Raw genomic sequence first — 25,944 nt, 5'->3', positions numbered from 1 at the left:
CATAGTTCCTTTTTCCACCCTCGCACCTCGTCATTTACATGCATTCATGGCATGTAAAACATCGTTACAATAAAGTGTGTAGAAATTTTGACAATGATCATAAGGAATGTGCGAAATTAAATTACGATGTTACATAGGCAATACGTGGGTCGCGGTAGCCCCGGCGTTGGACTACTGACCGGAGGGCCCGGGTTCTTGGGTAAGCCTCTCTGGGCACCGTCAGCTTCACCCAAGCTGGGTGATTTTTCGGGTACCAGATCTTACCGGGAAGCCATAACCGGCACAGGGAAAGGAACTGGCCCCCCTACCCTGATGTGTGAATATTACACACTGTTGGGCTTACTACTGAGTGAACTCTACCATCACCTACCAAAACGACCTTCGGGTTGATATTGTGTTTATGGATATATATGCATTTGTTGGAAAAGCGTAAGTATTGCGGACTGATATCGACGACGAAAAAACTTACTGCAGGAAAACACCCACATAGAAAGGGGTGGGTGAAAAACCTGCCAAACCTACTGAGATACGACTACTATGTTGACACTCAATAGCAGTGAAAGGGTGATATAAATGATGAGAAAACTAGGGAAAAAATTTCATTATGGTTAAATATACAGCAGAATAAACAGGTAAATATATAATACACATAGACATAATTAAAGTAAATAATGATACATAAAAAAGAATAAGCTCCCAGAAAGATATCTCGTATTTTATAAAATAATATTGTTCCATATACTTATTACACCCTCTTTTTCCTTCTTTAAATTTTCACACAATGCTACCACAACGCAGATCGTTAGGTCTCTCTTCAGTTTGGCAATATGATGGTTACAGCAGCGAGGCAAGCCTGCGATGAAGTTCAATGACTTCGATAGATATCATTATGATGCCATGAATTATTATTATGACGTTGCTGGCGCAGGTGGAAATACCGACCCTGGCGAAAATGAATATGAGAGGGTCCCGGGGGGGGGGGGGGAAGAATTTCCTCCACGCACAGTTTTAAATCACAACCAGGTTTCCCAAATTGGCCGGCAAAAAATATGGTTTGCAGGCTGGGGCACGATGCTGGTGCTCATGCAAATGGAGTAATCCAACTGAAAAGTGCGAACAACACCATATGGCTCTACTTTTGCATTTACGATTGCACTGTTTTACAACTCAAATTCCAAGGAATTCCAACTCAAAGTCCATGGATAAAGCAAATACACTGGAAGACCTAAACGATCCTACAATTCATTCGTCCATTTCACCTTTCCTCTCACAAAGAATAGTTCAACCAAATGCCCAGAAGTCAATGATTTGACTAGTATAAAAATAAACATTGAAAATACGTAAAACTGTAGATTTCCGCAAAAGACTTTCTCTCGTTATTCGCGACCTGATATCAATGCATTTCGCAATACACTGCATGGACAGGGCACTACTGAAGTTAGGAATAATGGAGCATATATACGGAATGTGCACCCACAATAACCCAAATTGACAATTAAACAGTTCCAGATATGAAGTGAATTCCATTGGTCGATGGAATTCATAGATTCACCTCTCCAACATCAATAGACACGGTAATAATAATATAGGAAAATTATGAAGTACATGAATAGATAAATTATTTAAAAAAAATAAGCGCCATACGTTTATAATGAGAGTATTCACTCCCATAAAAATATTGCTACTATTAATGAATCGTAATGAATGGAATCTAATTCCTATTAAATCTACTGGGGCGATAAAAAAGTTCCTTTATTTCGAATATTACAGTCATAATTTCACCAAATGCGCTCAGAGTCGTAGTACCGACAGGAATAGGATTCTGTCAGGTTCCATAAAGTTAAAAGTGAAGTAGATGACATCAGCGTCATTATCCATCGCGGATCGCGCATCAATAGCGCGCGCGGGTAATCAAGATCTGTGATGGTTTATGTCCATTATCTTTAGACTATTCAGCAAATAACTCAAGGAACACCGTTTGTTGCAACGGCATTGAATACTGCGACTTAAATGCAACCGATTAAGATCATAAAAAATGTCACCCCTGGATAATCATCACAAAAAATGAACTACTTTTCAACATGAATGCGACCTCGTATTCAGGTATTAATTATTGAAATATATTTAATAAAAATTAAAAAAAAAATAAGCCGGAACATGTTCAACATAGGCGGTATCAAAATGAAAGCAAACAAAAATATTCGATGAAACTCTTGTTTCTGCATAGGGGTATCCAGAGATTCTTTATCGACAGATTATCCGAAATTTATTAGAGATTTGCAGTTACTCATTGAGCTATCAAACCCCGTTCCTCTCAAGAATGGAAGTGCTACGAAGATAAAAAATGCATCCTTCTGAATAAGTGGTATTTCAACCCATGCGCAAACGGTAAACATTACCGATCGCCGAGACGCAAGCCACTGTCTGAGGAAGTGGTAGGATGGGACGGTGGGTATTCCTATATGTGTCACACACTCATTCAGTCGACCAGGAAATTAAGAACAAAACAGTGGGCATGGAGAATTCTCAGGCAAAAGACACACGAGCTGACATACGTGAGAGACCCATGGCGCGATTCGGAAATGCTGTGATCGCTTGCAAGATCACCGAATTGGTAAGTTGATGTGATAAATTTTAAGGAGACTTAGATTTATTTCATAAACCATCAGTCAATAGTTTTTAAGTATCCATGAGTGTCGACAAGTAAATTCCAACATTTTACGAGTTGCGCAATACAAAATTCGGGTTATGCGGTATCGAACTGGATGTATCATATTTACAAATTGAGCAACGAAACATACGTGGCGCATATTGCTACTTTTAACTTCCGATATTCGAATAACCACCATTCCATGGAGGACTACTAACCTAGGCCTTAGTATTATAATCGTTTTGAATGCAGTTGAAATAGTTGAAAAATTTATCGAGCATTACAATAGTGGCTTGTTGTGTAATCACTCAGGTGTGCGTGAAAATATATACATGTATTCCTGGTCGAGGACACTTAGTTACGCTTGTGATCTGCTCGATTCCACATACCCCATATTACTGTAAATGAATATATATATATACACAAATACACACACACACACATATACACATACATACCTATGTGTGTGTATTTGTAAGTTTATCAATGTAAGTAGGTCACTTGAAATGATATTTTTTGGCACATCACAACGGACTACGAATACATTTATTGAGTACTTCTGCATATGTGGCGCGTTCTTCGATATTTCCCAGAATAAATGCTCTTTAGTGTTGGTTAATGGAAGCCCTTAATACATGTACGCACGGTGCATTGCCTTCTGAATCGTGAATAATTGTCCCACCCCGAGCCAATAATGCTAATTCCCTATGAAAATGGTGAGATTTTTCATTTAAAATGAATTCGAATGTATTTACGCAATCCCTCCTTTATGAACTCTTTTGTAGTTCGGGGAGATTTCTGGTCGCAGGATACCTACAACATTATCTTATGTACCCGTATCGCCGCATTAGGTCGCCGAAAATCATGATCGTGAGCGATTGTCAGGAATACTGCATAAGAGATGCATAAAAAGCCAACTGAAAACTAATTTTAGGAGACCCAAGATCCTAAGGCAGTTAAATACGACAAGTAAATTATAGTTTTTCAAAAAAGGATGTAAAAGGGGATAGTTTCATCCGAAAAGGACTAAGCAGACGGAAAAAAATGGAGGCGAAAATCTGTTTGGAGACCGTCAAAAGAAAGCAACACCTGCGAGGAACGAAAATGAATTCCCACCAAAGCGTACACTTGCGCAATCAGGAAAGAAAATGTTGTGGCGCGACCCCAAACTGGGTAACTTCCCTTATGTGCAAGCTTCCTTTACAGACTCGAGCGAAAAATACATGAGGAAAAAGACCCGCAATGTAGTTGATTAAAAGACCAGTAACGAAAAAATATTTGCAAGCAATAAATAAATGCATAAAATAGTGTTTTCCTCCATGACAAGGTTACTCAAAATAAATTATAAGTCGTTGCGACTGTGTGTGCTATATTTTGCCTATTAGTAGTAGTATTTATGGGAGGCGACCGATAGCTAAGGTCATTTGTGCCATTATGGATGGATGGGAAAGGAAGTGTGGAGAGAAACCCGGCGTCGGTATTAGCCCACTCTTGTCGACAGGTGCCAAGGGGTCCGCAGTTTAACGTACCATCCGACGGACGTCGTACTCACTCGAAGTGCTCTCCACAAAGCACCTCAAGTAGGGATCGTAATACAACTGAAAAAAATTTGTTGTTTCCAGGATTTAAACCTGGGCCCTCTCGGTGGGAAGCCAGTACGTTGGCCACCGCGCCATCCCCATATAATGCCTACTAGGGACACTTCACCCAAGAGTTCGGCAAGGATTTAATGATTTTAATGCACAATATCCCATTATTCTCCCATCAAAATCACCCAATAGCCCTGAATGCCGTTGGTATACCTTATACCAGATATCGGTGGTTCGTATTCCCGCGGAGACAGAAGGAAAATAAAACTCAATACTTAGGACATTATTAGCACTAGCGATCATCTTCTAAATGGTGGATTTCAAAGTTTCTATGCACCAACTGTCAACATTCTATGCATCATGAGTTTAACAGCTGCAATGGTCCAATAATGAGTTAAAAAAATTGTCACTGGTTATTACTTGTGATAAACCTATATGTATTTTTCAACGGTTATTTATTATTAGTTTTTTTCTCCTGGCTATATGTCTACTGCAGTAGGTCCAAAAACAGGCAGGCATTTTCTGAACATAGCCGAGTATCTTAGCAAGATATTTTAAAAGTCTAATTTTAATAAATACTATCAGTACTGGTTAGAGTAAGTGTGTCCCAAGTTATCATTAACAATATTCTAGCAAATGCCAAAATTCACCCTTGTATGACTTTCTTTCACATTTTCACCACGTAAAAATATAACATTCATCAGGATTTTAACAATTAATGTCTCCTTTAACAGGCATTGTCATGTGCCAGCATGGGTCTCCAGTTCTACGCTTTACCCATCCCAACAAAAGATGCAGCTGTGATGCAAATACCTTTCGGAGCTTATATTATAATAGTCTCAGGGATGTTGTTAGGTCATATTACTGGAGACAGAATGCCTCGGAAAATAGTAAGTATGCATCAATTAACAGGAATGATTTCACAACTAAGAGTAATATGTGCTGTAACTTTAGAGAGATGAATATTTTGCACTAAATGAATATGAAATAACACTTGGACTTCTCATTATTATTGAAGATGCAATACAAATACTGTAAATATTGGGCAATAGGGCAATGTGACATTTTTCAAACTAAAAACCATGGAATGTCAGCTGGGAGAGTATACTGCATTACAATACAAGATATTCAAAGTTCATCCATCTGAATCTCACTTTGTAAATGATATTTGATGAGTAATGCCAAACAAACAATCACTTAAGTTATTCATAAATCAAGAATTAAAAAATTATCCACACTGTACCATTATAAGAGTAAGTTCCTTCTTTAGAAGACTTGTAGTGAACTCTTTAAGGATTTATACAAGTACAATTCATTATTATTATATTATATTTTCAATTTTTAAACTATCTATATACCGTGAACCCTTGCTAATCTGGACAGAGTCCAGCTGTATTTCCCCAGATGGCTTATTGCAAAAGGTTACAACTTCACGAGAAGCACCCCTGAACTGCCGAATCATTACTCGAATTTTAGCTTGCAATTTTCTATAAAAGTGGTTGAAAATAATGAAAATATTTCAATCAATATTCCACTCATTCATTTGAAATAATGAATAACTACTGAAAAATGCAATATGATTCATATGTTCATCTAAATGCCAAAAGTAATGCAGATACAAGAAATACTTGAAATAATTTACAAATTCTTCAAATAGGATTTTGTGAACCTCCATATACCTAGATATTTTATGATTATGGGTATCTTGAGAAATTAGAAGATTATGGGTTTCTAAGGTTTCTTGAGAAATTGACTGCAGAGGTTTCTGTAGGTGGTTTGGTATCACTTAAAGCACCACCAGATTTGAAAAGGAAGAAGACTAAGGTCCATCTATTCACCTTTACATTTGAATTAAAGCCAAATGACTGATCCAAGAGTGATGGCGAAGAACTTCAAATTATTGATAAAAGCTGGTAAACAATCCCACATAGATACAGACTGATGGAAAGTCAAACAATTGTAATATGCCTGATTCAAAAAGGTAACCAAATTGCAATAACCTCATGAATGGAACACAATATAACAGCTGATTAAGTGCTTTAATTAATGAAGCAGTATCATATACTGATTCTGCCTAAGATGGTAATGTTACACCTACAATACTAGAAAATTCAACTAACTAATGGAATAATAAAAAATAATTACTTTGGGTGAAGTGGCATGACTAATATTTCTCTATTTTTCTTTACAGGATTTATTTTTCTCAATCACTGGAATATTTATTTTTGTGGCAGCAGGTGAAGTGGCAGATAGACACTACATTGACTGCATTTATAATCAAGAGTCAAATATACTGGATGCCCTGGTAGCAGCAGGAGCCTGGATTATAGTAATAGTTTTATTTGCTGATTCTATTTTTGTGTACAAGAATATTCCTATTGAAGGAGATTAATGCATTTGTTCAATATAAGATCAATCCAGCAATGTAAACAATCAACTGAAAAAGCATATTGAAAGCTTAAAAAGTTTACCCAGACAAATAATCAGTGTAACAGAATCATTTAACTCAAGTTACTTCACAGAAGACGAATGACACAAATACCATTTAACATTGCCAAAATAAACAATTGCAGTTTCAAAGCATACAAATACCTTATTTGAAAGCTCATATGACAAACCAGCATTTAAGATGCACCTTCATTTCAGTAGGGTGCGAAAAAGAAAAAATATTTGAGTACACACGATAGCACAACAACTCACCAACTTGAGTTTTATGAGTATGTAGTTCCTTGCTAGTATCACCCATTCAATCTATATGACAGCTCTATTCTTCTATTTAAATTGCACTCTCTGACTGCTTACATTTTACATTCCTTCCTTATGTTCTCATTTCTTTATTACAAGAAATCTAAAAACCAACTCCGCAGTCTCCATCTCCAACGAATTCTCCAAGAGTAGAAAATGCATAAGGAAATGGATAATAAAAATATTGTAATAACTATTCAATTGTTCCTGGCTCAACCTTGTGGAAATTCATTTTAATGAAATTAAGAATACAAAGTAACTTTCCACTGTCCTTGATTAGCGTACAACCGGTTTCAACGCTCAGGCATCATCATCAGGTACCTCAGGTACATGATGATGACGCATGAGCGTTGAAACCGGTTGTACGATAATAAAGGACAGTGGAAAGTTACTTTGTATTCTTAATTTCATTGGACTAACTCTTTATACAATTTCAATTTGAGCCGCTAGTTCACAATAATGCATCATATACAAAGTCAGAGCCGCTTCAAAGACCTGGAGAGTAACAGCGATTTGTTTATTCTGGCTCTATGTACTGTGATATAATAGATATCCAAGCCCTTCTCTCCACAAAAATCCCTCTCCTCCTAAAGAACCCATTATGCTATTAATGGATGGCATCCTTTATCTTTAATTTTTATTAGCTTCTTCAATATGTACAGTGCACCAAAAAAAATTAAAAATGTGATACCAATAATAATTTATTTGAATAAAAATGACAATTTTATGAGTTCTTATTGAATTCCAATGAAGTAATGTCTAATTATTTTCATTCATATTCCACTAAGACAGACAACATATGATTGAACTTCAAAGAGTAATATGAAAGGGTTCATCTGGAAGAGATGCTGGAAGACAGGTAAGTGTAGACGTCATATAAATTATTCTTTTAATTTCGGCATGAATTTAACGACTGTTTATATTCTACAAAAGCCGAAGACATGAATTAAATATCATCATTACTATCAACCAAAGTAAGTAAGTAATCACTATGTCTTTCTGTAAGAATTAGGTTTGATATACCAATTCCCAGAAACACTGGAACAGATATGTTAAATCATCAAACTCTTGATAAGAATTCACCTCATAATTAATAAGCAGGCACAGACAAAGCCATCATTTGATATTAGAAGAATAGTTAATGAAACAACCTGCAGTACATAAGAAAACATCATATACTGATTCAACAGCAGAAACAACAGACAAAAAATATATTTACCATCAGTATTTCAATAATCTATCCACTAGTCAAAATTAAATTTGGGGCCAAAAAATTGGACATCTTTTACTCATTTTATTGCTGTTTTACTGATTTCCATTATTATGGCCTTTGAAAAAATTCTTTCTATTTAATGGGCCCTAAGCCACCCAACAGTAAAATCTATTCCATAGTTTGCATTTCATATACATATCCCAGTGCTCCTTAACAGATATTAATTGCAAAATTATAGAAAAATGCACTGCTACTTATATTTAAGTTGACTGGAAAACTATTTTGCTCGACTAATGTTAAGTCTCCAGGCTTACAGAGTTACCTTAATCAGAAATTCAGCTGGTTTTAAAGTATTTCATAATAACTGTTGTTTAATGATAAAAATCAGATTTAAATCTTCAATTACTACCATTTTATGAGTTAAACAAATGTAGTAACTGCCCAGCGTGAAAGGTTACTCTAATAAATGTATTGATAAAATACAAAACAAGGCTCCCAAAATTATGAGCTTACAAGCAAACTTGAAATTTATAATTAGACATTTTTTTTAACAAGAAAATAAGAATATTAATATAAAATTGAGTCAAAGCAGAATGCCCACCAAAGGAACTTCAAGACATGCATATTTGTGGGTAACCAATTGATTTCTTATGTGGATATATGCAGTTAGCATGGATATTTTAGTGCAACTAGAAATACAGTTCAAGAGAAACAACTGAATAATGTGCGAGGAAATTCTAATCAAGCTATACAATATGCTTCACTAATTCCAAAGAAACTGCGAGAGATGAGGCAACAGTAACATTTAACAGAGTCATCCACTAATGTGCAGGACAATGCAACAATTTCAGAGTGTATAAATCATTCCCTTGACTTGGATTCGAACCCAGATCCCTCAATGTCCGGTCGAGTGCTTTAGCCAGTTAAGCCATCGAGTTTACACTCTGAAATTGTTGCATTGTATAATACATACATGCATGTGCATTGAAAATTAGTGAGCACCATAAAGGTGTCATCTTTACAATATACATATCTAACTTGAAGGAAAGTCTCATGGACGTAAATAATAACTTAAATGGAGTAGAGAGATGGTACTAGAACACAAAAACACAGAGAGAGACATTCAAATGTAACTCACACTTATTTTGAATTTTTGGTGGAGTTTCATTTGTACATGTTAAATTTGTACTTATAATTTTTACACTTTTATACATAAAATGGATGAAAAATTGCATATAAAACTTTTAAAATATTAAAAGTTATAACGCCTAGAAACCAATAGACCACAAGATTAGAAAAAGAATTGGAATAATTAGGGCCGATCAACTTCCAAATCCATATCAGTTCTACAGTTGTTGCTTCACCCACGATGCATCCAACTCCAAAACAAATAATGGTCTACCCTCAGTTTTCACCTAACTATTTCAGCTGACATTAATAGATTCACTTTGTTTACCAAAGTGCATTTTGTCGTGGTGATACACTCAATTTGGGTCTACATTTTCGAGGCCTTAATTTTAATCACATGCTTTTATTTTCACTTGGCCCTTTGATGAAAGTACCACTCCATATTTCCTGCATGATGTGTTCTATCAGGCAATACAAACACAATGAAGTTTAATCTATTGATGAAAGACATCAATAAAACCATGAAAATAATTCCATAGAGAACCAAAACCTGACCTCATGATGGTGCATATTCCACTGAGGGAAACGTTTCCAGGAATAAGCCATGGAAAGAAAGTAAATGAAATTGGAATGAGTTACTCAATAATCTGCGAAAATCTGTAGACTTTGCTGACGGCGACTGAACTCAAATGGGCAAAGAAATGGATTCCAGTGCGGCTCACAGAACAATCAGAGAAAGCAGTGGAGGAGTTCAAGAGTTTGAATTGAGAGATAATGACGACAATCATGATTTGGACAGGGTTCAAATTGGGGTAATAAGTGCTGATCAACAATTGCCTGCACCTGGTCCTGACAAGGGAAACAAGATCATTTAATAATTATGTACTGATTATTGCAGCTAAAATAAAAAGCAAGAGATTCTTACTGCAGCATAATTGGAGGGGAGAGCGACAATTTGTAGAACAAGAGATATTTAAGCAATACAGATTGAAAAAGTAATATCAATAAAAGGTGACACATTTTCAGCTCTGGCAAGGTTATCAATAGAATTCCGGAGAAAGGAAAATATGAAAAACACCAAAAAGTGCCAAGAAAGATGGAATCGTCTTAAGAAGCCACAGTAGAAATAGCAGAATAATAACTGGTGAGCAACATAGCCTTGGATGATGAAATATCCAACAGACCTAATACAAAAAAGAAGACAAGATCAAAAAACAAGTAAAAAAAATGCACAAAGCTCAAGAAGACGAGAAGTTATGAAATCAAGCTGCTGTGACATATTAATGACAACATGAAGACCTATTACACCAAATGAGCACACAACCTCAGGAAGAATACTAGAGTGAAAGCAAAACAAAATGTTCTAAGAGCATCCAAAAACTATAGTAATGGGAATGTGCTCATAGACGTAATAAATCGTTTCAGGCATAAGTTTGTGGAATTGTTCCACAATGAATGATGTTCAAATGAAACTTTGTAAATCAACCTGAAAAATAAGCATTATTGTGACTCAGGTTTCACTGCGGTGCAGCATCTTCAGGCCTGAATATGCTGCACCACAGTGAAACCTGGGTCCCAATAAAGCTTATTTTTCATGCAGAGATACAAATTTTCAATTTACATTATTCATTGAGCTCACAGATGAACATAGGAAATAAAAGGAAGGAATATACTGAATAGCTCAGGGCCAAAAACTCTGAAAGACACCTTAATGAGAGAAGATTACTGGGCCCATATACTCTGAAAAACAACTTTAAAAGAACAGTGAAGGGCTGAAGAAAAACAAGACATTCCGGTGTGACAAAATCAATGGATAAATTATGAATGTGCTTAGAGGTGTTAACTTAGGCCATGCTGCATGGAATAATGAAAGACAGCTACAAAAATTCAAGATAGTCAGAGAACTTCTAAGAGGTAAAATTATTGTGAAAAAACAAAGAATATAAAAAAGCGTGGATTGGAACAAAAACCACACACCCGAGTCCAGCATTGCATATTTTCAAAACACAAAAATAATGAAACAAGGCAGAAAAAGAGAAGTTAAAAGCACTTGGCCAGACATTGAGGGAGACGGGTTCGAATCCTGGATAAGGTGAATGATTTTCATTACATGCCATTCCTTCATCTCAGTGCACACTTGAAGGAAGCAATACTCTTTTTGCAGGAAACTAATAGAACAATGATACATGTAAAAATACACCATACACAGCACTCATGGACTTTGATTCCTACCACATTGACCAGTTGAATAATCCATCAACTCCAGAAGAATCCATTTGCCTCCATGCAAATGAAATATGGAAGGAAAACAGAACTGAAAACAAATGGAGCGAGTAGGGATTTTACTTATAACCAGCTCAACTACACACATGTACAATTAGAGATAGAGGAAATAAATGGAAGGGAAAGAACAAGGTTTGTATAAAAGGTATCGGGAACAATTTTTCCTGATGGGACTATACATTGCAGCATGCTTTCACTGCACATGTACACTAACTGACCTTCAACACATGCCAAGCGCCAATTAACTGCAAACGTTCATTCTAGCTAGATCGTGATTTTAGTGGACCTCTGTTGAGTTACTAGGGGCAAGCGCAAAAAGTTTCGAATGATTGAACAGAGGTACACCATCAAATTTTGTGCTGGACTGGGGAAATTTGGTACGAAGACTTAAGGCATAATTTGCCAAGTGTTCTAGGATGAAAGCATGGCATAAACTCCAGTTTTTAAGTCACACAAGCTCTTCAAAGATGGCCGAGAGTGGGAGGACGAGCCCCACACTCGATGGCTGTTGATGTCAAGAACCGACAACAACTTGCAAAGTGTGCGTGAAGTGATGAATTCAGACCAATGGTTAACCGTGCGCAGATCGCGGATCATATTGGCATTGGTAAGACGACAGTGCACACTATTATCAGAAAATTTGGTGATGTGAAAGATCTGGGTTTAACTTGTCCCTAAGATCTTAATGGATACCCAAGAGCAGAGTCGAGTGTCTGCTTGTGAAGACCTTCTGCAACGCGACGATTCCCAAATCCCCTTTCAGTCCAAACTTGAACTCCAGGCTATTTCCTATTCCCAAAAAGGAAATCCTCCCTCAAAGGACACCACCATTGGACCCTAAGTGCCATTAAAGAAGCTTGCACGAATACCCTTAAGGATCATCCGGAATCTGCCAACCAGGGAGCCTTTGAAACGTAAAAAAAGCATGATGACTCTCAAGGTATGCACTTCGAAAACTTTTGAAACATTATCATAATATCTGATTAAATCCATTTTTCCGGAACTTTTTAGAGAAATCTTGTTTAATCCTACCTCAAGCCATTAAGAAATTTACCATTAAAAAGATGTGTTACTTTAGTGCTCAAAGAAGATAAAATTGTAAATAAGGAAGGAGTGATGAAAACTTAATTAATTCATAAATGCAGATTGGAGAAGAATAAAAGCTTTCAGACTGTGGTGCTGGCAGCAGATGCCGATGATTAACTTTAAAGGGTGGGACACAAAGCCTACAGAAGAATAGAAGATGAGGATAATTCAACCTAGCCAACACAGACACACAATGAGATTGTTAGGAACATAACAGAAGAGGAAATAAAAAGTAATAAATATCACATGAAGAACACATGCAAAATAAGAATATAAATCAGGGAAACTCAGGGTGTAAGAAAGTAAAAATTTCATTTCAATAAGAATGATATCCGGCAATCAACCAATCTTTGTATCGGAATACTCATGATTATGATGAGCAGTCTCAAACCCATTGGGGGGGTTGGTAGAAGAGGACTAATATTATACCATGGATACTATATTACTAATGGTACTAATCTCAATACTGTGAGAAATTTACTCATTCACACACAATTTACAATCTGAAGGAGGAGGAATTGCTTTCCTGATCCCACTTGCAACCCCACGTAGTTCTGGTAACCATAAAGTCAAACACAAAGGACTTAGCAGGGTGTGTCCTGTAATTACCTAGATTTCATCCCAGGAACCTCTAATTGGTCTAATACTACTCCCATTAGGTTACCACATTTTGTTACCTAAAACAAAAACTACCCCCTTTGGTGAAATTACATATTTATGAAAGGCATTTTCCATCTCTAATAGGCAAATCCTGTCTCTTTGAGGACTATCTTCCAGTTACCTCATGAAATCACTGCTGTGGTTAAGGAATGGATATTTGACTAAATGGCCTTGACTCATCCAACTCCTACATTTCCTCTCTAATCCCCTACTCTTGTCTTTCAGTTCCATAACCTTTATATTTTACTTTCACTGATGACAAAGTTGATCTCTGTAATCAAAAATGCAACTACATTCAAGAAAAACATTCTAATAAACATTGTTAGCAGAGTCTATCCTTCACGTTCATATAATGGTTCATCCCTTTCACTTTTTCTATCTGAAGTCACTGCATCTCCTACATCCTCCTCAAGTAACAATTTTATCTCTTTCACCAAGAATTTGCACCATCTTTACTAAATTAAAGGATCTTTAAACACCTAAAATCCTTTATCCCAATCCTTATCAGCAAATATAATATATCACACTGGATCATGCATTTCCTAGCTATACAATACTGCAAAGGTGTCTCAAAGATTCTTGGGCATATATTTTCTTCATTTCATCTCAGACTAAAGCAACAGCTAATCCACTACTCATACCCATCACTTTTAACCCCATCATCCTTAACAGACAATCTTCAGGAGATCCTTCTTTAAACTTGCCAAATTTCCTCATAACACTGACAATCATGCAAGATGCAAAACTTGTCTGATTCTCATGGTCCCCTAACCACCTGAAAGTTCTCCTATTTCAACAAGGGTATCTTAACAATTTCTATCTTTCTGTATTATTAAACATGCTATTTTCTATATTGGCTAAATCACCAAATTCTTACCCATGAAAGTTGATGTTCTCTAGCCTTATTGTAATTTGCACACCCACATCCTCACCTGCTTCTCTCTAATTTCCCAAATATGCTCCTCTCTACATTAACTTTGATGACTGCCACATTGCTTTTATCCTAACCTGTCTTTCACCCACACTTCAATGTATTAAGATTGAGTAGACAGGCAAACACTTATTCAGAGCTTGCAAACCACCAATTCTTAACGCAGAACCCTTCCTCTCACACCCTTTCACCCTCCAACCCAAGGTCTGATCCCACTTCCCTTCCCTATCAACATACTTTCCTCTCCCTATCAGCTTACCTTATTCCATTTCACTTTCCTGAATTATCCTCTCACTCAAACCAGTCCCCTAAATCCTACTTTTGCAAAGCATCCAGATAAAGCTATAGATGACTGTTACACCAAAATATTAACTGTCTTTATTTGGTCTAACAAAGTTCTCTGAACAACGTGACTTACATTGATATTATATTAGCACACCAAAGTGTTTTGTCAAATTTTAAACACACACACTTTATTAATGCAAAAAACTACATCTGGCTTAACTCCTTTAAAATAACAGATGAAAGACGCCATGATATGAGAGAAAGATGAATGTTTTAATAAGATTTTTCTCAGGTATTTGATCATCCGGTCCAAAGGAATATGGTAGCTTAATTTAAAAATCATTACTGTAATGAAAAATTATCAAGAAATCATATTAATCTTTATTAACACATTAATGAAGTAAACATTGTACATGCATTTGATAAAATAATTACTAATTTATACTGATGACAAATGTAGGATGTACATTCACTAGAATATATATGGACTTATTCTACATGCTTTATATAATTTAATAACATATGAAAACAAGCAAAACACTGTACCAATCGGGTAAACTGCACTTCATTAAAAATAAGGAGCTCAAATTAATTCTGCTAATGAAGGTCAGAAGAATTGGCAGTTTTAGTAACAAACACAAGGAATGTATATATATATATCTTTAAAATGATACCTCATGATGACATTTATTTACTTCTTATGACTCTTTGAAGAGACTTTGAAACATAACAGATAAAACAGAAAATGCATTAAGCGCATTATGATCTCAAATGATAATTATTTTCAAAACTTCATGGATTATTGGAAATGGAATACGATATGCCAATCAACAATTGCTCTCACACTGATCATAACTATTCCATAAGATTTACACACCGAATACTATTTAAGATAGCCAAGTCCTTCTCATACCAGTAACAATGCATTATTTCTTCTTGATCAATGAAACTGAGAAAATAAGGAATAGACAAAATATCCTATAAAGTAAACAACTACGCTTAATCTCAATATTTCTGGAAACATGTAAGAAAAAGTTAATATTGATTTAATTCAAATGAATATTTACTGCAGAAACTGCAGTCAAGCCTTGCTTAAAAATGCTCTATTAATATGGACAATGAAGTAAGGCTAACATGGCTACAACCATTGTGGGCATCACTTGCGTATCAATAACTGGCCAAGAAATAAAACTGATGGCATGCTTTGCATCACTGTTGCAACTATCCTAACAGTACAACTTTAGTACATATGATAATACTATCAGCACATAACACAATCATGACGCAAATAATTGCCCAAAGAGCTAATGACAAGAAGGAAACAAATGATAAACATAATAGCAAAATCTTCCCTACTTTACAAAAATCATTGTTGATACAATGCCAAAGTAGGAGTCAATTCAAAAACCCTTCCATCGAAAAAATCCTCTTGATAATTTTAAATATAACTACTGTTGCTGGCATGAGAAAACTGATTCAGGGTTAACCTTGTTATCTCCAGTCATTATGCTCTCTGAAAAAGAAACAGGGAACCTTCAATAAGCAACAAATCACAAAGCATAATTATGATACAATAAAAAAAATTATACTGCTATCTAAATGCTATATAAACTATCAAAAATTATAATCTATCTAATGCTATATAAACTATCAACAGATGAAACAGAATTGCAGACCAAATTTTGCTTCTTAAAATCCCTTTCAATGTGTTTCTTGTGAATTGAACTGTGAATTCCAATAAAATATGTATGTTTACTCTAAGTACCTCATTTAAATAAATTATTTAAGCATACACCAAAAACATGCTAATGATGCCAAATAATAATATATCCCTTCCCATAGACGAGAGAACCACAAACACATCACGAATCTCATTTAGCAACTGGTAGAGGAATGCCACGCATGTCCATTAGGGATTTTGTATCCATCTCCATTAGCCTGTAACAATCATTACAATGATGCCTTTTCCTATTGCCACAATTAGGTCAAAGGTACTTTTTTAAAAGATAATTATGAATTCTCTATTATTAATGCTTCATTACTAATTAATAATGCTCTTTTAAGCCTTTATGTATATATTTGACAACCTTCACAGTCATTTTAGTTTGTACAGCTGATGGTACCTAAATGATGCCATGGGTTGAAAATATCCATTTTGTTTGGTGCTTGATGCACTTCTTTTTTACATAAGAAAAATGTATAACATCCAAAAATGAAAATTTCTTGCACTAAATAGTTGTACTTCTTAGCAAAAATCCAATGTAAATCCTCATTTGCAGAAAGACGGTAAGGGCACAAACCCACCAAATACATTCAAGAACCAATCCCTACAGTGATGAATTTATTTTGGCAAAATTTAATTTGGTTAGCAATTATGTTTTTATCATCACCAATGAACACATCTTAAGGAAGTATGATACAATGCTACATCTAAAGAAAACCACCATGAGAGTACATTGCATATTGCTTTGGCGATTGAGAGGGCTAAAACTGAAAATGAAAGACACACATTGAGGTGCCTTGACCAATTTATGATTGAGAAAATTTTGTTTCAATATTATTTGGAGAAGCATCAATTTCACTCTCACTTGATAATTAGTAGTACCCTGATAGCACAATTAGCAAGAAATTTCCCATTATTCTAAAAAGTCCTTAAATGATTTATTCTTTCCCCGGGTGCACCCACAATCAAAACGGTTCTTCAACTACAGCACTCATAACAGGTGAGTACCCTAAAATTAATCTAACTAGTGACCATAAGTAAAAATAAATGTCAAGTACTGATCTTTCAGCAGAAAAAAGAGGCTGATAGTGACTTTTTCTCTGCATCCCTACACTTTAGTGAGGTAAACAAACACATTACAAAAACATATGCAAGTCTCTGTACAGGAGGCAAAAAAGCTGACAACTTTTTACCATGTTAATAATCCCAGAATTGATTAAATATAGCTCTCCACAGAATTCTCTCATTGTTTAACCTCTTAAAGTTGAAATATTGATTCCCTTTTGCATTTTATCTGTTCTAGGTTTCTAAATGGAATCTTCCTCTGTAGTTCTTTCCAACATGCCCTAATTTTCAGATATCGCAGTAATTGCAGAAACATGGGAAGACCAAAAAGATTGCGATAGGGGGAGAATATTATGCACACGAGGAAGGGATATGAAGGCATGTTGGATGGAATGAAGGGCTAGTTGAATGTTTGGATGTCAGGTTTTGCTTTGTGAGAGAAATGATGGAATCATTGCCATACAATTGTGTAGCCTTTGTCCATCCAAAACGTACCGTAACTGGTAGATAAATAATAAATTTCACAAGATTATTTAGATGTGATACAGGGAATGAAATGAATAGAATCACATTATACTAATGCTGCAGATTTTGAAGCCAAATTAAAAAAAAGAGAATCTAGACATGAAGAGTGATTCATAAATTAATTTTTCACCGATTCAATGTCTAAAGATTGCAAATAAAATATTTTTGTACATCTGAAGTAAGAAATTGGACATTCCTAATGTTATAAAAATGAAAACACTGAATTAATTGATCATTATATCAGATTGCATCTGGATTAAGGAGTTATTCCACTAAGTATATTGGACAGCTTAAAGTACAGATAATCTTTCCTCAAAATGTAAATTTGAGCTCCCATTATTGAATTAATATAGGGACTATTATGGAATTAAACATTAAAAATGCCATAAAAATTTGAAACCTAAATAACTATAGGGGGTGATGGCATACAGAGTCACAGCATGCCGTGACAATGCCTACAACCATTGTGCTGCATATTTAACCCATCTCTTAAATTAGATACTTTCCCATAAAATGGAAAATTGCTCAAATTTGCCATTTACAAAAGTGGTGGGAAGGGAAATGTTAGAACCTATATAAATATTTTGAGTTTTCTTTCAAGTTTTTAAGACATTATTATACACGCATATATTCCCAAAAATGCAGGATTCTATTAGCGATGCTTAAATCTGGAAGATCAACAATTTCAAATTTGTTTAACTTTACAGCAGAAGTTTATGAAACTCTTAGTAAAAAGGGGCACATTAATATCACATACATGGATTTTGAAAAAGCTTTTGACAAAGTTGACCATTATATTCTGTTGGATACATTTAAAAAGATTAGCTTTTCTGATAATTTGTTGATAATTATGAAATCTTGCCTCTTAACTGGAAAAAATTGTTTTATTCAAAGGTTGCCAATTTGAAAAGTATGAAGCAACTTCTGGAGTACAACCACTAGGATCTAGCCTATGGAAATCTTTGTTCCTATTAGTTATAAATGATCACCCAGATTATGCAATGAACTGATTGTTTAATGTATATGGGTGATGTTAACGTATTCAAAAGACTAAACAAAACACAAGATAGCATACTCATGCAAGAGGATATTGATCATTTATTTTTATGGGGAAAAAATAAACTCTTTAAAGTTAAATGTTAGTGAGTGCTGTAAGTTAACATACGCAAAGAGAAAATGTTCTTTCATTATTGCAATACTACGAGTGGGTATCTCTCAAAGAAAGGAAGTACATGTATGGACTTGGGAGTAACTATTAGATTACTGAAGTAATGATGTTATATAATGCTTTCATTAGGACTAAACTTGAGTGTTGAGCTCTTGTATGAGTACCCAATAAAAAAATATAAACTTAGTGGAAAGGATCCTACAACAATTCCTTAGAATTCTTTCCTACAGGGAAGATCAAGTGTATCCCATGTACAAAAATTATACATCATAAAAAAAGCCTATTAAATTTTAATAGCCTTATGGGGTCGTATGGAAGAAAAAGGCACATGGGTTAAAATTCTCAAATGAAATAATCAATTATGGAAAAAAAAGAGTAATCCTGCATAAATTATATTTTTATGTACCACAATTAAAAACAAAATTTAAAACCAACTTTCTTCATTCTATTTAGCAAAACCAAATATTTTAGAAACACAACACTTCTTTAAATGTGCAAATACAATATTGCTTTTGAACATAAAGATTTATCATGGAATGAAAGTGTGTCTACCTCCACGATAAATGTCCTAATGAGTAAAACACAGCTTAAATATCTTGTAATGTTTATGCATGGTAAATTATCTATTATTTGTATCTTTTTATACATATTATTACTTTTTTTTTCACATTATTGAATTTGAAATCATTAATGCAATTGAACAAATGTTGCTAAATACACTAATGTATGGCAAACATGAATGAAATGTACTTAAAATGTAAAGCTTTTTTCCTTAGTTATTTGAGAAAACATTCAATTGAATTCATTCAAATGTCTTATTCTTTACCTCACTCTAACCCTCTTATTTCACAATGGACACTGGGGGCCCTTGTATGAGTATTCAAGAAGTAATTTAATTTTTCTTACGGCTATATATACCCATGGTGCTGTTAAGAAGTAATCCTTAATTTAATAAAATTATTCCATTTTTACAGTAATCAAGTAAAATATTTTACTGTTTCATTTTTTTATGAAAACTACTCATTAATTAAAAAAACATATATAGGTACCATTTTGAGTTCTCGTGATGAATCCTTCTGATGATTTAATTAAACACTAATGTTTAATCCTTCTATAGATGCCGAACTTTCAATTAAATCTCTCAATATAACTTTTATAATAAACCTTTTCCATAAAAAATATTAATTCCTGTCAACGTAACTTGGATTGTCACATTATTATAAACAAGTACAAGGCTCTTTCAAATCATGAACACTTCCAAACTATCTTTTACTCACAGCAGCAAGATATTTGTAAAAAGATGATAGGTAATAGGTAAGGTAAATACTATGGTAATAAATTAAGAAATAGATAAGGTAATGAATGTTTTGGCTCTGGGATCAAAACTGACTTTGTAACAAATTTTGCTGGATAATTTTTCGAAATGAGAAAAACAAAGTTTAATATGGGTAACTTGGGAATAAATATGAGTGAAACTTTAGCTTACTAATATAAAATCACATCTAACATCTTTGAATCTATATTTTTGGTGCATAAATTAATATTATATCGAGACTTCAATTTCAAACTGCTTCCTCATGGTTAAGAAGTCTTCAAATTTTACTTGATACTAAAAGAAAGATTTTTAAAGTGAATATAATTGGGTTATGTATGTTTTAGGGGGGAAATAGGTTAAATTATAATATGTTCGAGGGGGGAAACATAAGATAGTGATGGGGGAATGGAATGGGACAGTAGGTAAAAAAAGAGATGGTGATGATGTGGTAGACTGCGGTTTAGAATTTACTGCAGGGAGAAAACAATTGACACCACAAAAGGCAAAGGTGTTCACGAAAAATGCCAAGTGACTAATAAATGTATCAGTTAAATTATATTATGGTAAGGCAATGATTTAGGAACAGCATGATCAATTCACACAGTTTCTCGGGAGCGGATGCAGACTCTTGAGTACAACTTAATACTCATGACGTGTATCGTCCAATTCAAAAAGATAAGGCAGGGGTGGTGGGTTAGGAAATGGAATAGAAAAGCATTGACTGAAATGATACGGAAGGAGTATCAGTAGGCAGTGAAAAAACTATGAATGAGGGAAAAGAGCTGAGTACTATAGAGGAAAAATGGAATTATTTACATCAAAAAAGGGATATCGGGAGCTGCAAAAGATACTAGGAACAGTTAAAAGGAAATGGACAAGGAAACCATGGATCACCGATGAGGTGATTACAAAGATAGATGACAAAAAGAAATGGAAATATATAAACATGAAATTAGGCAGATTGAAGTACAAAGAGTTAAATAATAAAGTGAGAAGGGTTACAAATAGAGCAAAAGAAGGGTGGTGGAAGAAGCAGCATGAGGATATGGAGTTTGCAGAGGAAGAGTGAAATTGGTTTGCCATACAATAAGGTTAAAACACTATCGGGAAGTAACAATGGAGATCTGTTCTGGTAGTATCATAAGATCTGTGTTAGAGTTAGAGATAAGATGGGTAGGATAATAGTTGAAAGAGTAAAGATTCAAGACAGATGGAAGGAATACGTAGAAAAACTGTACGGTAATTAACTTGGGTTAACAAACTTAGACATAGAAAGAGAACATGACATAGATGAAGATAGTTTAGGTCCAGGCATACTTGACGATGAGATAGAAAGGGCATTAAGGGAGATGAAACTACATAAGGCCAAGTGGGTGGATAACATTCCTGCGGAACTACTGAAATGTTTAGGAAAATGTGGGAGGAAGAGGCTATATGGGCTGATCCGTAGTATTTATGAGGAAGGAATCTGGCCGGAAGGCTTTGTGAGATCCGTTTTAGTTCCTATTCCGAAAAAGGTAAAGGCCACGTCATGTGAGGACTACAGGACGATAAGCTGGATATCCCACGCAGCTAAAGTTGTTCTCAGGATCATAAACAAAAGGATAGAGAGTAGGGCAAATGATTACTTAGGGGATGATCAGTTTGGGTTTAGGAAGGGGAGAGGTACGTGTGATGCCATTGCAGTAATGAGATTATTAATCGAGAGGAATATAGACACAACAAGGAGGTATTTGCCTGTTTCGTAGATTTCAAAAAAGCTTTTGATAGAGTGAACTGGGAAAAACTAATGAGTATATTGCAGAAAATAGGAATAAATTGGAGGGAAAGGAGGCTAATCCGCAACAAAGTGTTAGTTCCTATTCCGAAGAAGGTAAAGGCTGCATCATGTGAGGAATACAGGACAATAAGTCTGATTTCTCATACAGTTAAGTGGTTCTCAGGATCATCGACAAAAGAATGAGAGCAGGGGAAATGATTACTAAGGGGATGATGATTTTGGGTTCATTAAGGGCCGAGGTACGCTTGATGCCATTGCAGTAAAGAGATCACTAATCAAGAGGAACACAGAAAACAATCAGGACATAATTGCCTGTTTTATAGATTTCGAAAAGGTGTTTGATAGTATGTATTGGGAAGAAATAATGCATATGTTGCAGAAAATAGGAATTGATTGGAGATAAAGAGGACTAATCCGTAACCTGTACATGTCCCAGGCTGCTCCGGGGGAAGTGGGGGATGGAACCTGGATGGGCAGTGTTAGGAAGAGGACTGAGGCAGGGTTGTCCATTATCACCTGTAATTTTCGAATTATATGTGGAGGAAATGATTAAAGCGACATAGGAAAAACAGAAGATGGGAATGAAAGTCTGCGGGGAATTCGTAATATCAGCTGGGTTTCCTAAAGAGTAAGTTTTAGTTTGCCAGTCAGCCAAGAAGTTGCAAGCATTGCCGAGTGAATTCGGAATTCAATACTATAGGATATGGGAAGAGAATCAATATAAATAAAACCAAGGTTACAGGTCGAACAGTTCCTATATCTCGGAAATATTTTGGACCAAAATGGTTAAAGTAGTAGGAGAAGAATTGCACAGGGTAAAGAAGCTTTCACAAGGAGGAAGGATTTGATGACATGGACGTTGAGTAAGGATGTTAAGAAAAGGTGCATCAAAACTTTCATATTAAGTGTAGTTATGTACTGCACGGAAACATGGTAGCAGGAGCAGGATAATAGGCGTATATTGGAGGCTTTTGAAATGTGGGTGAGGAGAAGGATAGACAAGGTGAAGAGGACAGAAAGGAAAACAAATGAAGAAATACTAGTTATGGTGGGGGAGGAGAGGGGATCGTTGGGAGAAATCATGAGGAAGCAGGAAAAATGGATGAAAAGCAAGCTGATCAGCAGTAGAATGTTGAGGACTGTAATAGAAGGGAGAATGTTAAGCAAATGAGGAAATGGCTGGAGTAGGATTAGGATGCTGGATAGAATGAAAGGATGAAGAATTTAGAAAAATAGATGAATAAGGGCTGGTTGTTAAGTAGGATTTTGGGTTGTATTTTGTCAAGAGAAACATATTTTTTGGTAGCTGTGCCCATCTAAACCTATTTTAACCGGTATATTACCTAATGATAATAATTTCCAAGTAAACTCCATTTTTGTAGATCAAAAGAATTACACAGAGAAACTCAGGAGCAATTAATGCAAATTATTATTTGATACGTTATACCACTAGAAAAAAGATTCACTCACCTGTTGCCATATTGGAGTAAACAATCGGCCAACTCTGCCCATTGCATCCAAAAACATAGGCCTGACAAGCAGTCAACATAATTTGCTGGAGAGCAAAGTTACCTGCGGGCGTGCCGCCTTGTGGGATAATAATAAAATGATTGGTATTTTGATTGCTTAGATTAAGATTTCCAATGTTTATGGTATTGAAATTTGTAAACTCCCCACCAATTGATTCAGTACGAGCAAAAATGGGGGTTTCAATCTTTAGTGAAAGCATTTGATCATGTTGTTTCGTTTCAAGAATGCTACTACAAGATCCTTCATTCACATTTCTCTTCCCGAACATCCCCGAAGGTTTCTCCAGCACATGTCCCATTCTTGTTTGCATTACAGATATATCATTGCAATAATTAATTTTCAACCTACTATCATCCTTGTTTTTGGAATCTAAACCACTTCGCTTGTCTCTTGGCTTCGAGGACGCAGCCTGGAAGTAATTAAAACATTATTTTAAAACTATTCATGTCAGGCACACACTAGCGAAATTCGTTTATTCTTACTTGATAGATTCGCTTCGTCCCAAAACTTCTTCAAGAGAGATCATTCAAGTCGAAGATCTTCTTTTGATTTTCTACTCTTTCGCTTTCCTTGTGTTACGTTCTACTATTCGGAATTCGGTTTAGCCGCACGCTTCGAATATTAACACTGGGAAAATTTTCCGAAGAAAATAAAATAGAAATATGAATGATCCTACCTTTTCACCTTGAGCCAAAAATAACCAGAGCTGCCGCCATGTGGAAAATTTCTTCATATCACTGAAATTGTACTGCATTTCCTTAGAAGCATAACGAGTGGAAAGTGGCGATCTATAGTTCCCATATTCACCTTTACCAATCCAGTCCAGATCCATCGTTTAATTTAAAAATTAGAATATCAGAAACTTAAATAATCAAAATATTAAACAAAATGGAGTATTTGGCCACTAAACACACAACGTTATAGGAGCTTTCTAAAGTTTTTTTATTATTGGCTATATGAATTCACTTAACTTCACACTCAAACACATGTCAAGTAACAGGAAAACAGTTGAAACATGATACTCAAAATGCGAACCATGATGCAATTACGATATTCAAACGGGGAACCCAAGTATGCACATTGAAGAGGTTATCAAAGATCGTGCGCCCCGGACTTTGATTATGGATAACTGAAGAAATACTAGAGTCTTGAGACGAAGCGAATATGAATTTTCAAATAATATGAGTTGCGGCGAGTCATACTCAGCTTTATACAAATAATTATTCAAAGAACATTCGATTAAATGTATCTACTGATAATATATACTACATACTTCACCTAAGTAAATATCTCTTACTTTATTTAAATTAAAATCATACCTGAAACGACTTTTTTTCCCACATCTGGTCTTCTCTGAACGGGTTGCCCCAGTCTACTACCACTCTGATGCCTCGAAAGCGTGTTTTCTGTGGTACTAAAACCCTCCGTGCCATTGCGGCTGCTCTGTGAGTTTCGTACTCAACAAGGGCATACCTCTTCTGCCTTTGAAAAGGGTGGTTTGATTTCGAAGGATGGACTGTGACACTAGAAACACCACTAGTCAGGGAATTCAGCGTATCCAGCAATTCATCTTCAGAAACATCTACATCCAGTCCTCCAATGAACAACTTGCAGTTATTCATGGATTTCACAATGCCTAAAGTACACCCACGCCTAATTTCGTACTGGTTCAATTTTTCAATCGCTTGGCGAGCTTCCGATGGCTTTGAGTATAATGCAAAACCAAATCCACGATTAGTACCACTGAAGTCCATCATTAGACGAAACTCATATATAAAACCTGCCGTTTCAAGAACAGGAATCAATTCATCCTCGAAACAGTCGCGAGGGATACGCCCGACAAAAACTTCACATTCCTTGCCTGGTGGAGCACCGAGCCATTTCGGTGGCGGACCGTACGTACGCTGACCATTAACCTGAGTGATACGATAATGCGTTCTCTCCGAGAGTTCTATGAGCCTTCTCGTGGTCAATTCCATCTTTCTCATTTGCAACAAGAGAATTTTACTATTCTCGTTCGAATCCATATCTTCAGGCGAAACTCTGTCCCGATTAGCGAGATCCATCTAGACCAGCACTATCCTTCTGCGTTCTCGTCTCTTCTGGCGGCAGGATTCTATGACCGACTGAGGTAACAATTTCGGAGTAGTAGGGGAGTGACTCGTTGGAGCGGGGAGTTCGGAAACGTTACTTTGTTGCGGCATTGCTGGATGAAGACAATGTAACCTGAAATTGGAAATGAATTTATATCTCGCCACTCCCTGGCGA

General features: G+C 35.5%; 2 protein-coding genes and 1 long non-coding RNA gene across 3 annotated transcripts in view; 1 reads left to right on the top strand and 2 right to left on the bottom strand.

Moving 5' to 3' along the window:
- Nucleotides 1-24,664, bottom strand: part of Adsl (adenylosuccinate lyase) — a 341,605-nt gene extending 316,941 nt beyond the window's left edge. Inside the window, exon 1 of the mRNA XM_071588235.1 lies at nucleotides 24,353-24,664. Within this exon, the coding sequence (XP_071444336.1) occupies nucleotides 24,353-24,508 (156 nt within the window). The 5' untranslated portion in view covers nucleotides 24,509-24,664. The remainder of the gene's footprint in view (nucleotides 1-24,352) is intronic.
- On the top strand, nucleotides 2,531-6,710 carry LOC139690907 (uncharacterized). Its single transcript, XM_071588525.1, has 3 exons — nucleotides 2,531-2,614; nucleotides 4,974-5,129; nucleotides 6,431-6,710. The coding sequence occupies exons 1-3, from the start codon at nucleotides 2,567-2,569 to the stop codon at nucleotides 6,629-6,631; spliced, it is 405 nt and encodes a 134-aa protein (XP_071444626.1). The 5' UTR covers nucleotides 2,531-2,566; the 3' UTR covers nucleotides 6,632-6,710.
- On the bottom strand, nucleotides 15,082-24,342 carry LOC139690720 (uncharacterized). The gene is made up of 3 exons (XR_011701496.1): nucleotides 24,159-24,342; nucleotides 23,617-24,085; nucleotides 15,082-16,083 (listed from the first exon to the last, which is right to left on the bottom strand). It is a non-coding gene; the product is annotated as an uncharacterized lncRNA (long non-coding RNA).
- Nucleotides 24,665-25,944: the final 1,280 nt, after the last annotated feature.

The sequence above is a fragment of the Hetaerina americana genome, unplaced genomic scaffold (genome assembly GCF_022747635.1).
Source record: "Hetaerina americana unplaced genomic scaffold, ioHetAmer1.1.p SCAF_3, whole genome shotgun sequence".
NCBI classification, from domain to species: Eukaryota; Metazoa; Arthropoda; class Insecta; order Odonata; family Calopterygidae; genus Hetaerina; species Hetaerina americana.
This window is presented reverse-complemented; position numbering and strand designations above follow the sequence as displayed.